The sequence below is a fragment of the Oncorhynchus gorbuscha genome, linkage group LG11 (assembly GCF_021184085.1).
Source record: "Oncorhynchus gorbuscha isolate QuinsamMale2020 ecotype Even-year linkage group LG11, OgorEven_v1.0, whole genome shotgun sequence".
In the NCBI taxonomy this organism is placed as follows: domain Eukaryota; kingdom Metazoa; phylum Chordata; class Actinopteri; order Salmoniformes; family Salmonidae; genus Oncorhynchus; species Oncorhynchus gorbuscha.
Genome location: NC_060183.1, coordinates 41162143 through 41177964, shown reverse-complemented (window position 1 = coordinate 41177964; position 15822 = coordinate 41162143). Strand labels below are relative to the sequence as shown.

The following is a 15822-nucleotide window of genomic DNA, read 5'->3' as shown; positions in this document are numbered from 1 at the left end:
ACCAACTGATGCTTATGTCAATACATTGCAGTCAATGGGAAAATAAAACATTAACCAACTGACTCTTCTGTCAATACATTGCATTCAATGAGAAAAGATGAGTGTCACAATGTTGATGCTTATGTCAATACATCACAGTCAATAGGAAAAAATGTCTCTCAACCAATTGATGCTTACGTTAATCACAGGAGGCTGCTGAGGGGTGAATGGCTCATAACAATGTCCGGAACGAAGCAAATGGAATGGCATCAAAACACCTGGAAATCATGTGTTTGACACCATTCCACTGATTCTGCTCCAGCCATTACCACAATCCCGTCCTCCCCAATTAAATTGCCACAAACATCCTGTGATGTCAATACATTTCATTCAATGGGAAAAGATGTGTGTCACAGGATAGACGCTTATGTCAATACATTTACAGTAGTACTGAGCGATTAGTGCTTTTTGATTTCGGTTTGATTCATTAAAAAAGAAACATTAAATGCATTATGTGGGTTGAATGCTGTAACACAGAATAAAACAATTAATTACCATCATTTATTCACATTACTTTACTTTAAAATATTTCAGTTGTTGTGCAAGTCATCATCTCATTTCTATAGAGCTGCTGCCTATGCTGTCTGACAAAATCACTATTTTAGTAGTTCTTCAAAGTAAATAATGTATTATTTTATGACTGCTGAACACCAACTATCAATCACTTCATGTATTTTCAGGTAGAGATACCTCCCGAAGCAACTGCTCTCTATCCCTCTCGATCGTGCGTCTTCTGTCTCTTCTCTCCCTTTCCGGTGTGCCGCACACAGACCGGCGCCTAATGGATTATGGTCATTATAGTTAATTACCATGTTTTCTGCACTAAACTATGTATAAATTTGGCCTGTAGGAAAATACAACTCCCTACTACATCGCACAGTTCGGACTTGTTCTGATTTATCTCTAGAAAAAACTGAGCTGGTCACAGGGGACAAAATGAACAACATGGAATTAAAATAGTTGAACTGATGTCGGTCAATTAGTTGTTTAAAAACTGAAAAAAAAAACCTACATTTTGGTTAATCGCTCAGCAATAATTTGCAGTCAATGGGAAAAAATGAGTGTCACAAGGTTGACGCTTATCTCAGTACATTTCATTAGATGGGAAAAAAAGAGTCACAAGGTTGACGCTTATCTCAGTACATTTCATTAGATGGGAAAAAAAGAGTCACAAGGTTGACGCTTATCTCAGTACATTTCATTAGATGGGAAAATAAGTGTCACAAGGTTGACGCTTTTCTCAGTACATTGCATTCAATGGAAAAATAGGAGTGTCACAAGGTCGACGCTTATCCCAGTACATTGCATTAGATGGGAAAATAAGTGTCACAAGGTTGACGCTTTTCTCAGTACATTGCATTAGATGGGAAAATAAGAGTCACATGGTTGACGCTTATCTCAGTACATTGCATTCAATGGAAAAATAGGAGTGTCACAAGGTCGACGCTTATCCCAGTACATTGCATTCAATGGGAAAATAAGTGTCACAAGGTTGACGCTTTTCTCAGTACATTTCATTAGATGGGAAAAAAAGTGTCACAAGGTTGACGCTTTTCTCAGTACATTTCATTAGATGGGAAAATAAGTGTCACAAGGTTGACGCTTTTCTCAGTACATTTCATTAGATGGGAAAATAAGAGTCACATGGTTGACGCTTATCTCAGTACATTGCATTCAATGGGAAAAGATGAGTGTCAACCAATTGATGGTTATATCAATACACACACCCGTACATACACCCGATCCATCTCCTTCTCTTTGCCTCCCTCCATCTGGGGCGGCAGGGTAGCCTAGTGGTTAGAGCGTTGGACTAGTAACCGAAAGGTTGCAAGTTCGAATCCCTGAGCTGACAAGGTACAAATCTGTCGTTCTGCCCCTGAACAGGCAGTTAACCCACTGTTCCTAGGCCGTCATTGAAAATAAGAATTTGTTCCTGACTTGCCTAGTAAAATAAAATCTCTTCCTCTTTATCACCTTCTCTCCCCTACCTTCCTCTCATCTCTCTCCCACCTCTGTCTTTTGACTCTCCCCTCCCTTCTTTCTCTTCCCCCCTCCCTCCTTCACACTCTCCCTTTCTCCCCCCTCCATTCTCTCTCCTTCTTTCCCATCTTCTCATCTCTCTTCCCCTCTCCCTCCTCTCTCCCACCTCCACAGACAGGATATTTGACACATAAATATGCATCAAGGGTATTCGCGCACAAGTCAATACATTGCATTCCAGGTAAAAAAGTTGGGTGATACAGCTGCAATGGATAAATTGGTGAAAAACTCAGACAGGCAGGCAGACAGACAGAAGAAAGGCAGACGCAGGTAGGCAGACAGGCAGACAGACGGACAGATCAACTGACCAACAGGCAGACAAAGACAGATAGACAGGCAGACAGTTTTCAGGGATGTAGTATGTTCAACCTAGCTTCCTTTTCCCCTATATTCAACCTCGCTTAGGCATTTATTTAACGCCTGCTACTTTAGTTTACATCAACCCTAGCTTGAACCCTAGCTTCAACCCTAACCCTAAACTTTTGCTTCATCTCTACATTTTGTCTCAACCCGAGCCATAACCCTACCTTCTTGTCCACTAACCCTACACATAACCGGAAAAACAGGAAATAGCTTAATTCATCCTCAACATGGTGCTTTAAACTCTCCCTCAAGTTTCACAAAAACACTGTCTTCTATGTAGCCCGTTCCTGCAGTTAAAGACCAAAAGCGCCCTCTTTGGCTTCATGGGTGGAATGTTATTCATGTTTTTCATAATGAATAAAGACTGATGAAAATCCAGTGTTTTTATGTTGAACGGTTTTGTTATATTTCAGTCTTCTGTGATGTGCAATATTGGGATGAACACTCATAATTGAATACATTTCAACTCTATATCTGACATGGTACCGTTGTTTTATTTTTTTAAGCCCATAACCATGAGTGTGAGATGTATATTTTTGTAAGCCGGACCATGTGAAAGGAAGTCTTCAACAGTGAAAACTTACCGTGGCAACAGGAAATAGCTTAATTCATCCTCAACATGGTGCCTTATGTCGTGGAAGGATCAGAATTTGTTGGTAACATTTGTAAGATGTTTAATATTCATCAAATGTGTGTAAGTTACTTCTCATCAGAATGGTATTTTTGTATAATACTGTGGCGAGGTTGCAGTTATCTGTTCTATGTCAAAACTAAGTTGCATGGGCCACAGAGAGGGGAGAGGTCAAAGTGTCATCATGTGTAAACATATCTTTTACTCCCTACCTTTCCCATTCTGAGGAAAGGAGGGTTGCAGTGTCTGGAATCATTCTATGCTCCCTCTAATGTTGTTTTTATCTTAACCTATAGACTCATTCTCCTCTCCGTGAGCTTGTCCAGGAGGTTGTATTTTGAGTTGGTTGTATCTAAATGACAATTTGATATATGCCTGTTGATATGGAGGATTTGGTTTATGGTTCTGGGGTTTGGGAAAGGAGACAAAGCTGAACGATGAATTATGTCTATGCTGTCTGACTATGTGTGTCTTTGCTATTAAAATGAACTCAGTTGCATTGTAAGGGGGCTCTCAGAGAATTCACTGGGAGACACTGAATTTATCTGAGAGTCACAGGATTGTGATAGAGCTCATATAATTAAAGATGGACTTTTATAACTAACTCTGACGTGTGTGTGTGGTTTGCTCCCATGATTTGGTAAATAGAGGAAATTTCCACGACACTTAAACTCTCCCTGAAGTTTCACAAAAACACTGTCTTCTATCCTCTGTAGGACAGTCAATTCTTAACGTAAAGACTTGAAGCGGTTGAATCTTTTCAAATTTGACATATTTGTGACTAGGGGACCGTCATGACCTGGCATATGAAATTTGAAGTCAATCAACCCAATAGCATTTTTGACCTCCAATGGACACAATGGTCTTGCAGTTCTAGAAGTTAAGAGCCTTCTTAGAATGAATTCTGAAGAGGATATTGTTCACATTAGTTTAGATTGACTCGAAACTCCCACTGAATGCAATGTATTGACGTGTCAACCCTGTGACACATCTTTTCCCATTGAATGCAATGTATTGACGTGTCAACCCTGTGACACATCTTTTCCCATTGAATGCAATGTATTGACGTGTCAACCCTGTGACACATCTTTTCCCATTGAATGCAATGTATTGACGTGTCAACCCTGTGACACATCTTTTCCCATTGAATGCAATGTATTGACGTGTCAACCCTGTGACACATCTTTTCCCATTGAATGCAATGTATTGATGTGTCAACCCTGTGACACATCTTTTCCCATTGAATGCAATGTATTGACGTGTCAACCCTGAGACACATCTTTTCCCATTGAATGCAATGTATTGACGTGTCAACCCTGTGACACATATTTTCCCATCGAATGCAATGTATTCAAATAAAATATTATTTATTTGTCACATACACATGGTTAGCAGATGTTAATGCGAGTGTAGCGAAATGCTTGTGCTTCTAGTTCCGACAATGCAGTAATAACCAACGAGTAATCTAACCTAACAATTCCTAAACTACTACCTTATACACACAAGTGTAAAGGGATAAATAATATGTACATAAAGATATATGAATGAGTGATGGTATAGAACGGCATAGGCAAGATGCAGTAGATGGTATCGAGTACAGTATATACATATGAGATGAGTAATGTAGGGTATGTAAACAAAGTGGTATAGTTTAAAGTGGCTAGTGATACATGTATTACATAAAGATGCAGTAGATGATAGAGTACAGTATATACATATACATATATACATATACATATGAGATGAGTAATGTAGGGTATGTAAACATATTAAGTAGCATTGTTTAAAGTGGCTAGTGATATATTTTACATCAATTTCCATCCATTCCCATTATTAAAGTGGTTGGAGTTAAGTCAGTGTGTTGGCAGCAGCCACTCAATGTTAGTGGTGTCCTGGAGGGCAGGTAGTTTGCCCCCGGTGATGCGTTGTGCAGACCTCACTACCCTCTGGAGAGCCTTACGGTCGTGGGCGGAGCAGTTGCCATACCAGGCGGTGATACAGCCCGACAGGATGCCCTCGATTGTGCATCTGTAGAGGTTTGTGAGTGCTTTTGGTGACAAGCCGAATTTCTTCAGCCTCCTGAGGTTGAAGAGGCGCTGCTGCGCCTTCTTCACGACGCTGTCTGTGTGGGTGGACCAATTCAGTTTGTCCGTGATGTGTACGCCGAGGAACTTAAAACTAGCTACCCTCTCCACTACTGTCCCATCGATGTGAATAGGGGGGTGTTCCCTCTGCTGTTTCCTGAAGTCCACAATCATCTCCTTAGTTTTGTTCGAGTGTGAGGTTATTTTCCTGACACCACACTCCGAGGGCCTTCACCTCCTCCCTGTAGGCCGTCTCGTCGTTGTTGGTAATCAAGCCTACCACTGTTGTGTCGTCCGCAAACTTGATGATTGACCTGTCAATCCCGTGTCACAAGTATTGACCTGTCAACCCCGTGTCACATCTTTTCCATCTTTTCCATGCTCCGTAGGAAAGAGTAATAGCAGTACGCCTCTTGTTTTCAGCACGCGAGCTGTACTATCCTACACTAGAGCCTGTGTGACGTGAGAGCAGGCCACTTGGAGCTGCTCTGCTGTGGTGCATCTCCCAAGTATGTGGGTTTTTGCTGTATTCAATTATGCTAATGCATACTATGCTATTATAATGGAATCGTGTTATGTTGGCATGCTGGGCTATAGAGTAAAACCATAATAGATCTTCTGTACTTGAAATGAAAAAGAAATGCACACAAACGTTCCTCCATCCTCAGAGGACTTCAGGGACATCAGCTGCTTTTCCAGACAATAAACATAAAAACTGGGGAGATTTGCGTTAAAGTTCTCGAGAACCATACACAAAATATATCATTGGACCCAATGTTCTCGGAAGAGGTCATCGTTTCATGAAGTCTGAAGGAAGTAACCAAATGGAAAAAGTGGTGAGCAAGTTTGGTCCAAAAAAACACATTTTCATGAGGTCAAATGATTTTATTGTGTTAGAGGTTTAATTATGCTTGTATCTAAAGCAAAGTAGATCATTTAAAGATTGGTCTATACATCAGTTAGGCTCTCTATAAGCTTCAATATGAGGTTCTAAACCAGCATGAAAAGGTTTGCCTTGGAGTAAGTTGAGCTCATGGCTATGGGGTAAGTTGAGCCAATTGAAATGTTTTTTTTTTCCCCAGGCGTAACGCAAGACATTATCACTGGGATATGAGGTAACAACAGGGCTTGGCCTATGTTAAAAGTGTTGTTTTTTAAAGTACAAAGTCTTCGTTAAGTGTTAAGCCTGTGTTAAAATCTGCTTAAAATGATTCAAAGACAATGGTTTTGAAAAGGTAGTGGTCATATTTCATTCAGTACAGAAGTTTGTAGACGGCTTAATTTATCCTGTCCCGCGGCTCAACTTACCTCATACCCAGGGTAAGTTGTGTCAAGATACCACTTTTTTTTGGACAAGCTTTGCGTTGAAAACTAATGTTGAAAATTAATTCAGATTTTTCCAAAGATACACAATATCCTTACACCCACTTTTGCCCTCAGAACAGTCTCAATTCGTTAGGGCATGGACTCTACAAGCTGTCAAAAACGTTCCACAGGGATGCTGGCCCATGTTGACTCCAGTGCTTCCCACACTTGTGTCAAGTTGGCTTGATGTCGTTTGGGTGGTGGACCATTTTTGATACACACGGGGAACTGTTGAGTGTGAAAAACCCAGCAGTGTTACATTTCTTGACACAAACCAGTGCACCTGACACCTACCTAAACCCTGTTCAAAGGCACTTACATTTTTCTGAATGGCACACATACATAATCCATGTCTCAAGGCTTAAAAATACTTATTTCAACTTCCTCCTCCCTTTCATTTACACTGATTGAGGTGGATTTAACAAGTGACATAGTTTTCACCTGGATACACCTGGCCAGTCTATGTCATGGAAAGAGCAGGTGTTCTTAATGTTTTGTATACTCAGTGTATGTAGGTATCTTTGTTAGAAACAATACTATATTTCCCTTGATGGAGTGATGCTGAATGTCAAAAATGGCTCAACTTACCACACTCTCCCCTATACGATAGTTGATTATTGAAAAAACACTCTCCAACGCATGGCACAAAGTCAACACACACATAAAGCATCTGTATTAAATAATTTATCTTAGCTATAATAATGGCACGATGATACACTATAGACATTCACATACCCACACGTCAGTTTAATCACATGTATCCTCTCAGCCGGATCCAGTCATTTACAAAGGAAACTCCACCACCTGGACGTGTTTACTTATCTGGTCCCCACAAGAATAATAAACAAATGGACATTTGACCAACTGGCGATATTTTGTTAGTCCCCACAAGGTCAGATGCTATTTCTAGGGGGTTTAGGGTTAAGTTTAGAATTAGGGTTAGGAGCTAGGTTTAGTTTTAGGGCTAGGTTTTGGGATTAGGGTAAAGTTAGGGGCTGAATTGTGTGTCGCCACAAGGTTAGTTATACAAGAATGTGTGTGTGTGTGTGTGTATGAGTTTAACCAGGGGTCCTCACAAGAATAGTAAACTAAGAAAAAAATTGACCAACTAGGGACATTTTGCTAGTCCCCATAAGGAAAAAGGCTATTTCTAGGGGTTTAGGGTTAAGGTTAGAATTAGGGTTAGGAGTTGGGTTTTCAGGTTAGGGTAAGGGTTAGATTTAGGGTTCAGTTTAGAGTAAGGGGTTAGAGAAAATAGGATTTTGAATGGGAATCAATTGTGTGTCCCCACAAGGTTAGCTAAACACAACTGTATGTGTGTATGTGTGTGTCCAATTAGAACTAAACCAGAAGTATATAGGCTATTGATATCGACACAGTATAAAACCCACACAAGACAGGTACAGAATACAAACAAATACAGCCATTCCACCACTGGGGGAGGAAAACACAGGCATACAACAGACGAGCTCATCTCTCAACAATACTATAAAGTACAGTAGAGCAGTAACACAAGTCCTATGGTAATGTTATCACTCCTTACACATGATAATAGAGTGGAATCAATTCATCAAAGGGATAGATCAAAGTTCAGGAACATGCTCTCGTAACCTCACATCTTTTTCTCATGTTCTGTCTTGTAATTAAATTCAAATCTGAATCGCTCCCACTACGAAGTACATCATGACCGAGAGACTTCTGTTTTATACCTGAGAGTAGTGGTGTGGTGTTGTGTAAATGTGGAGACTGAACTTTCAGCATAGTGAGTAGATAACGCTGAAATGTTCCTGCGAGCGTTTTTTTATCAACTACTTCGTCGCCATGGAAGCTGCAGTACGACCTTGCTTTGACTGATATATTGAATATCTACCCGCCACTTCTTCCACGGTCTGTTAGATTCTCTGAAAGCATAGACGTGAACTGTGATCATTAAAGACTGAATCAGTCAGAGACCAGTAATACTCATCCACTCAGTCTGACTCCTCAGTCATCTATCTGAGTCCTCAGTCATCTATCTGACCTCCTCAGTCATCTATCTGACTCCTCAGTCATCTATCTGACCTCCTCAGTCATCTATCTGACCTCATCAGTCACCTATCTGCTTCTCAGTCATCTATCTGATCTCCTCAGTCATCTATCTGACCTTCTCAGTCATCTATCTGACCTCTTCAGTCCTCTATCTGACCTCTTCAGTCCTCTATCTGACCTCTTCAGTCCTCTATCTGACCTCTTCAGTCCTCTATCTGACCTCTTCAGTCCTCTATCTGACCTCTTCAGTCCTCTATCTGACCTCTTCAGTCCTCTATCTGACCTCTTCAGTCCTCTATCTGACCTCTATCTGACCTCGTCAGTCATCTATCTGACCTCCTCACTCATCTATCTGACCTCCTCACTCATCTATCTGACCTCCCCACTCATCTATCTGCTTCTCAGACTTCTCTTTTCTTTATTCCACATGTCTGTCTCGCAGACAAGCTGAACGTGGAGGGAAACAGACAAATTATACATCACAGGCGATACATTCTGATTGATGGTAAGGCAAGGGAATAAAATAAATGTTCCCCGCAACCAGTGGCCCTATTTCACATCACCTAAGGACATCCCAATGTGATGAAGGATTGAAGGGGGGTGGGGACTTGGTACAGGTGACGTGAGTTTCCACGCTAGAGGGAACACACCAGGGACCTTTCCTCTCTCCCTTATGTCACGTTCTGGTAAACATGTCGAAACATATTAAAGTTAACCCCCATACACCATTACCTCTGCATGTGACATTTACAGTCCACGTTTCGGTCGGTGACCTTTTTCAAGACACGACAATCAAAAGGTTGACAATAAACAGCATGTGTATCCTGAATGCAGGGGTCATCTTTTATAATGCCTCCCCACCAGTCTCCCTGTACTAGAAACCCTTCTCCACATAGTAACGTACTGCAGAGCCTGGCTTGTGGAAGCTCATGCAACAGGTAATTAACAATGCTAGGATTTGATTTTCTTATTTCAAAAGGTGTCTGGTTGTCTTGGTTTCCAGAATAAACCTTGGATTAACTAACCAGTGAGTCAAAAACGACACCTTTGTGTCAGAACATAATGTACAGCTAAAATCGTTTTTATTTACTAACTCTATTTCATCAAATGTACCAATCTGGCTTCAGGAAGAAGCATAGCACAATTACAGCAGCCATTAAGGTTTTAAATGATATCACTTAAGCCCTTGACAAAAAAACAGCACTGTGTCTCACTTTTTATTGATCTCTCTAAGGCTTTTGGTACAGTTGATCATGCTATACTAAGGCAGAGATTGTCGAGTGTAGGTCTTTCAGAGCATGCAGTTGCATGGCTTGCCAACTATATGTCTGATAGAACTCAGTGCACTCAATTTGATGGGCTTATGTCTGTTAAATTGTCTGTCTTTAATGGTGTGCCCCAAGGCTATGTACTTGATCCTCTCTTATTCACTATTTATATAAATGATTTAGACAAAAATGTCCAAAATGCACAACTTCATTTTTATGCTGATGATACTGTTATTTACTGTTGTGCCTCGTCTCTTACAAAAGCTTTCCAGAACTTGCAAACTGCTTTTTATACTGTTCAACATACCTTGTGTCAATTGAAGCTTATCCTCAATACTGACAAAACTAAACTAATGGTGTTTTCTAAAGCAAGAAATAGACCTCTGAACCTTTCACCTATTACTACCTATCAGGGCAAGGAGATTGAGGTTGTAACCTCATAAATATCTTGGAATTTTAATTGATGACAGCCTCTCTTTTAAATTGCATATTCAACATCTTACAAAAAAGGTATGCTGAAATTGTGATTTTATTTTAGGAATAAGGCCTGTTTTTCTTTTGAAGCCAGGGGGCTAGTATCACCTACATTCATGCCTTTACTAGACTATGGGGATATTTTATATATGAATGCTTCCGCTCAGTGTTTGATATTAATTGACACCCTTTACCATGGCACTTTGAGATTTATTTTAAACTGCAAAACCCTTATGCACTACTGCACTTTGTATACCAGGATTGGCTGGCCTTCTCTAGTGACTCGTTGGCTCAGTCACTGGTATACTTTTATTTATAAAGCCATTTTGGGTTTACTACCTTTTTATTTGGGCATTTTTATTGTTCAGAAATGTGTTGGGTACTCTCTTTGTTCGCTGGACTTTATCCTGCTACCTGTTCCAAATGTCCCAACTGAATTTGGTAAAAGGGCTTTTATGTCCTCTGCGCCAACGTCTTGGAACGCCTTACAAAATACTTTTAAACTGGAAGAACTTGTCCCGATTGGTATTTTTAAATTACTGATGAATGATCTTGAGACTGACTCCCTGACCTGTCAATGTTTTTAATTTGCAGTTTTTAATTTTGTTATACTCTTGTGAATTCTATGGTTTTCACTAGATTACTTGTAGTTTTTCATGTTGTTTGTCTGTCATTTTTGTAATGACTTGGCACTGCCTATCTTGGCCAGGACGCTCTTGAAAATGAGATTTTAAATCTCAATGAGCCCAAAATAAATCAATCAATCAAATGAGAAACCGTAATGCAGTGGCGGTCTAAGAACATATTGACGTCTCACCATGGACTTCTCAACCACGACTTGGTTCAGTGAGAACCACCACTCATCCTTCTTTATCTTGTGTGCTGTTGACCGCTCCGTAGCTCCCATCCCCTGTCCTCAGTTTCCTGGACTGTATTGTTTCCACGGAGGCTTTCTTGCGGTTGCTGGCCAGGCCCATCCAGCACATGAGATCGATAAAACAGGTGGTGGGGTTGAAGCGCAGGCCGAACTCACTGGTAGAGTAGTCAAAGGGGAACGTGTGGTGGAAGTTATGGAAACCCTCACCTAGGAGGATGTGTATAGGGGATAGGTGGGGAGTGGAAGTACAAATGTTATATGCATTATTTTGCATACAGTTCCAGTCATTTCAGTCCATTCATCTGAATCACACGATATCAGACAATATATCAGACAAGTCAAAGCAGTAATGAAAAGTGGCTCTAGATACAGCAACGTTATCAGTCACTACAGTATAAGACATTGTATAGGAGTTACAACATGTTATAACAGGTCATAGCCAGACTCACCGATGGCTCCGAAGGTGACCCAGCGGTTCTCGCGGGGGCTGATGTTCTGGTCGTACGGCCGGTTCCCGTACATGTGGGCGGCGCTGTTCACCAGCCAGGTGACGTTGAGCGAGACCGTGTAACGCAAGATGGATGCCAGGAAGTAGGAGTTCCACAGTGTCTCACCCCAAAAGTACCAGGGAACCACAGTGGGAACCAGGAAGCACATGATCAGGACTGAGGTCTTATAATACCTGGGATGAAATAGTAGAAAAGGAGAGGAGGTGAGGAGGGAAGAGAGGAGAGGAGGTGAGAGGGAAGAGAGGAGAGGAGGAGAGGAGGGATGACGAGAGGAGAAGAGTAGAGGACAGTATATCTTAGCTCTTATGCAGAGTAACTTGTGATATCTGTATTGAACTTACAGTAAAACAAGCGCAGAGTTAGGGTGTCGTGTTCTGGTCAATCAAACGGGGCTAGAGCTAGGGCTAAGGGTCCATGTGAAATGGGACAGTGGACCCACCTTCTCTGGAACTGGACCACGGGGTCAGCCAAGAGATCAGTGACGTCCAGCTTTCTTCCCTTCTCAGTGACATCGCGGTGTTTACGCACAAACAGCCAGCCAATGTGAGCGAAGAAAAAGCCTCGTGTTGCATTGTGGGGGTCTGCATCTGTCTCTGAGAACTTGTGGTGCACACGGTGGTCTCTTGCCCACTCATAGATATCATTCTGGGGAAGAGAGGAGGAAAACGATGTGTGAAAATGTGCGAAGTGAACATTTTGAATCCTGCATTCAGGCAAGTTTAACATAAAGAGGACATTCCGTTTCTGGTGGACATTCATGATTTATTTGTGGAAGAGAAACATGATATAATCTACAGTTTGCTATTCTAGAAAAGTCTCTTAGTGCACCTGGGTAGTCATGACGACACGACTATTCTTTATGTCCAGGAGACTTCCCACAGCAGTCATTGTTTCCCTGCTTTAGAAACCAGTGGTGTAATATATTTCAGGTCCTGGGAGGAGACTGAGAGCACAACGGTCAGCCACTTAATTAGATTCATTAAGCTGAAACTCAGATCAAATGGGGTCATGGGTTCCAGAGGGATGAAACTCAGCTCAGGTTTATAGCTGCCAGTTTGTCTGTTGGGTTGTGTTTTGGTCCTTTCCTCGGAGGTAATGCTGACATGACGCAGCAGAGCCTCAGAGAGACTTTGGAAGAAATAGCTTTTGATTTGTACAAGTACAGATATTAAACAATTAATATTTACCTGTTTTAGAAATGTATTTCAAAAACTCCGACGTCTTTTATGTGTCTGAAAGGGCAGAAAGACCAGCAATACGATACTACATTGAAGTTGTATATTTATCCCTGTGCTTTATGAAGGTTCTCTAATGAGTGACTCCCACCTGAACTAATTAAAACATATCTTCAGGGGATGTCAACAGTTCGGAGGGAGAGAGAGGGATGGAGGGAGGACATGAACTAACCTGGAAGGCCATGGAGTTGGCGGCTGCGAGGAAGACTCTGAGAGGAAGCTTGGCCCTGTAGGAGCGGTGGCTCCACAGCCGATGGGCCCCTGCTGTCACCCCCAGGGCTGTCACGATGAAACACACGTAGGCTGCAACAACACACCAGAAGAGACGACAGTCAACATAAATACCCTCCTGTTACACACCTGAGCACACAACAGTTTCATCTTTAAAAAACACATTCCTCTCTTTTATTTGACATTCATCTATCTGGGTTATTCTCAGTGAGATTAAATCTCTTTTGCAAGAGAGGCCTGGTCCAGGATAGCAGCAGGTTAGTAACTGTTACAGGTGGTACTGAGAGTTTATTCTCATCCAAATCTCCCTGTTTGGCACCCAGTTCACAAAAAAAGGTGCTTTTGAATAATGAGGGCTCATAGACCGGAGGCTGTGCAGCTATAAATAGTGTCCCCCCTTGTTCAAACGATTAATTACTAGACTAATGAAAAGGGTTCCACTTGGGAGAGCTGTGCTGTCTGACGTCTCTGTGGAATTGATTCCAGGAACAGTGGATCACTGTGATGACTGACTGGGGCATGGTAAACACCCACCCACCCAGAGTGGCACAGACACTGTCCATACAGGGCTGGACACACTGTGACTGGATGTGGTTCATCTTCAAAGTTTTCCAAGAAAATAAACAAATGACAGATTATGGTTATCCCTCAATTCATATCTTAATAGCTCAAAATGATGTAGCTAATAATTATAACATGGTCATTTGGTAGATGACAACACATGATTTTAAATGATTATTTTTAATTCGTTTCGGTTTTTACCTACCATATATTCATGTTTTAGGTCATCAATACACTTTCTCACGTAACCGTTTAAACAGTTTTAATTTAGAAACCCTTATAAAACACGACGCCTGCTGTTTCTGACATGGTGCTGACATGGTGCTGACATGGTGCTGACATGGTACTGACATGGTGCTGACATGGTGCTGACATGGTGCTGACATGGTACTGACATGGTGCTGACATGGTACTGACATGGTGCTGACATGGTGCTGACATGGTGCTGACATGGTACTGACATGGTGCTGACATGGTGCTGACATGGTGCTGACATGGTGCTGACATGGTGCTGACATGGTGCTGACATGGTGCTGACATGGTACTGACATGGTGCTGACATGGTACTGACATGGTGCTGACATGGTGCTGACATGGTGCTGACATGGTGCTGACATGGTACTGACATGGTGCTGACATGGTACTGACATGGTACTGACATGGTGCTGACATGGTGCTGACATGGTACTGACATGGTACTGACATGGTACTGACACGGTGCTGACACGGTACTGACACGGTACTGACACGGTGCTGACACGGTGCTGACACGGTGCTGACATGGTACTGACATGGTGCTGACATGGTGCTGACATGGTGCTGACATGGTACTGACATGGTGCTGACATGGTACTGACATGGTGCTGACATGGTGCTGACATGGTACTGACATGGTACTGACATGGTGCTGACATGGTGCTGACATGGTACTGACATGGTACTGACATGGTACTGACATGGTGCTGACATGGTACTGACATGGTACTGACATGGTACTGACATGGTGCTGACATGGTACTTGACGCCACTACATTTTGAAGGAACAATCTGTTCAAGACGTTCAATTGTCATCTCAATTATCTCACTGAAAGCTCACAGCAAAAAAATATGTACTCTGAAATATCTACATATTAGCTTGCGTGAATTAAACGTCTAATAAGACAATACCTTTCCAGTTATGAAATCAGAGGAATTACTGTCTCTAAAATAGTTGGTTACAGAGTAAGAAGACAGGTTACTCTGCTCTATAATACTGAAAAAACACAATGCCTTTTTTTTTTAGGACAAATTAAATTCACAGAAGGATTAAGGAGTAATTCAATTCACAAGCGCAATACTAATCATTATTTACAGTGCTGGCATCTCCTTTGTTTACTCATAAATGTGTTAACATAAATAGCATACACTTTGGGATTCGGATAGGCTACATATAACATGCATCTCATCACGTATTCAGTGGCATCTGCTTGCACCGACCGACTGCAATGGTAATTTCCAGAAGTTGCACAAGCACGCTATGAGTGGTAGCCTCCACACGGCAAGTTATCTCCGGCAGATAAGACTTACACCAGACCCAGGTAAGGGGCTTCGCTCTGGGGATAACAAGGATGGAATACACCGCCCCGATGTGCAGAAAGGCCATGAGGATAACGTTTTTCCATACGATTCCCAGAGACCGCCACCGGTCAGCCTTCTCATCTCCAGCCCGACACAGAGCTTCCATCGCCATCTCGCTGCAGTCCTCAGGTCCCATTTGCTCCTTGACTATAGTCTCCCCATCGTGAAGAACAACTGCGTCCGGAACACTCACCATCTCCACTGCGCAATGTGGGAATATGGTCTATGATCAGTCCGACTAGGCTAAAACGAATTTACCCCAATGGAAAATATAAAGTCACACACTATGTAGCAAAAACGCATACATTTCCAGGTAAAAGCTCTCACACTGATTCTCTCGCCTTCCTCTGCTCTGACCTCAATGCCAGTGAGGATGAGGTGCGCTGGCTGAGAGCGTTGAAAGCCCTACTGTGGCGCGCACGGGAGCTGCAGTGGCGCAGCCAATAGCGTGCCGCAGCTGAGGTGGTCCTGATGTCAGAACACTTGGAATCAGGACCAGC

At 42.1% G+C, this 15822-nt stretch overlaps 1 protein-coding gene across 1 annotated transcript; it reads right to left on the bottom strand.

The window, feature by feature from the left end:
- Positions 1 to 10959: 10959 nt before the first annotated feature.
- On the bottom strand, positions 10960 to 15674 carry LOC124048642 (stearoyl-CoA desaturase 5-like). Its single transcript, XM_046369628.1, has 5 exons — positions 15272 to 15674; positions 13086 to 13216; positions 12118 to 12323; positions 11619 to 11851; positions 10960 to 11376 (listed from the first exon to the last, which is right to left on the bottom strand). Exons 1-5 carry the CDS (start codon positions 15516 to 15518, stop codon positions 11153 to 11155), a joined length of 1041 nt encoding a protein of 346 aa, XP_046225584.1. The 5' UTR covers positions 15519 to 15674; the 3' UTR covers positions 10960 to 11152.
- Between the last annotated feature and the right edge of the window lie 148 nt (positions 15675 to 15822).

Coding starts and splice junctions, on each gene's coding strand:
- LOC124048642 (XM_046369628.1), bottom strand. CDS start 15,518: ATGGTGAGTGTTCCGGACGCAGTTGTTCTTCACGATGGGGAGACTATA. Junction 13,217..15,271: donor GCCCCTTACCTGGGTCTGGT/GTAAGTCTTATC, acceptor GTGTTGTTGCAG/CCTACGTGTGTTTCATCGTG. Junction 11,377..11,618: donor GGTCACCTTCGGAGCCATCG/GTGAGTCTGGCT, acceptor ACATCCTCCTAG/GTGAGGGTTTCCATAACTTC.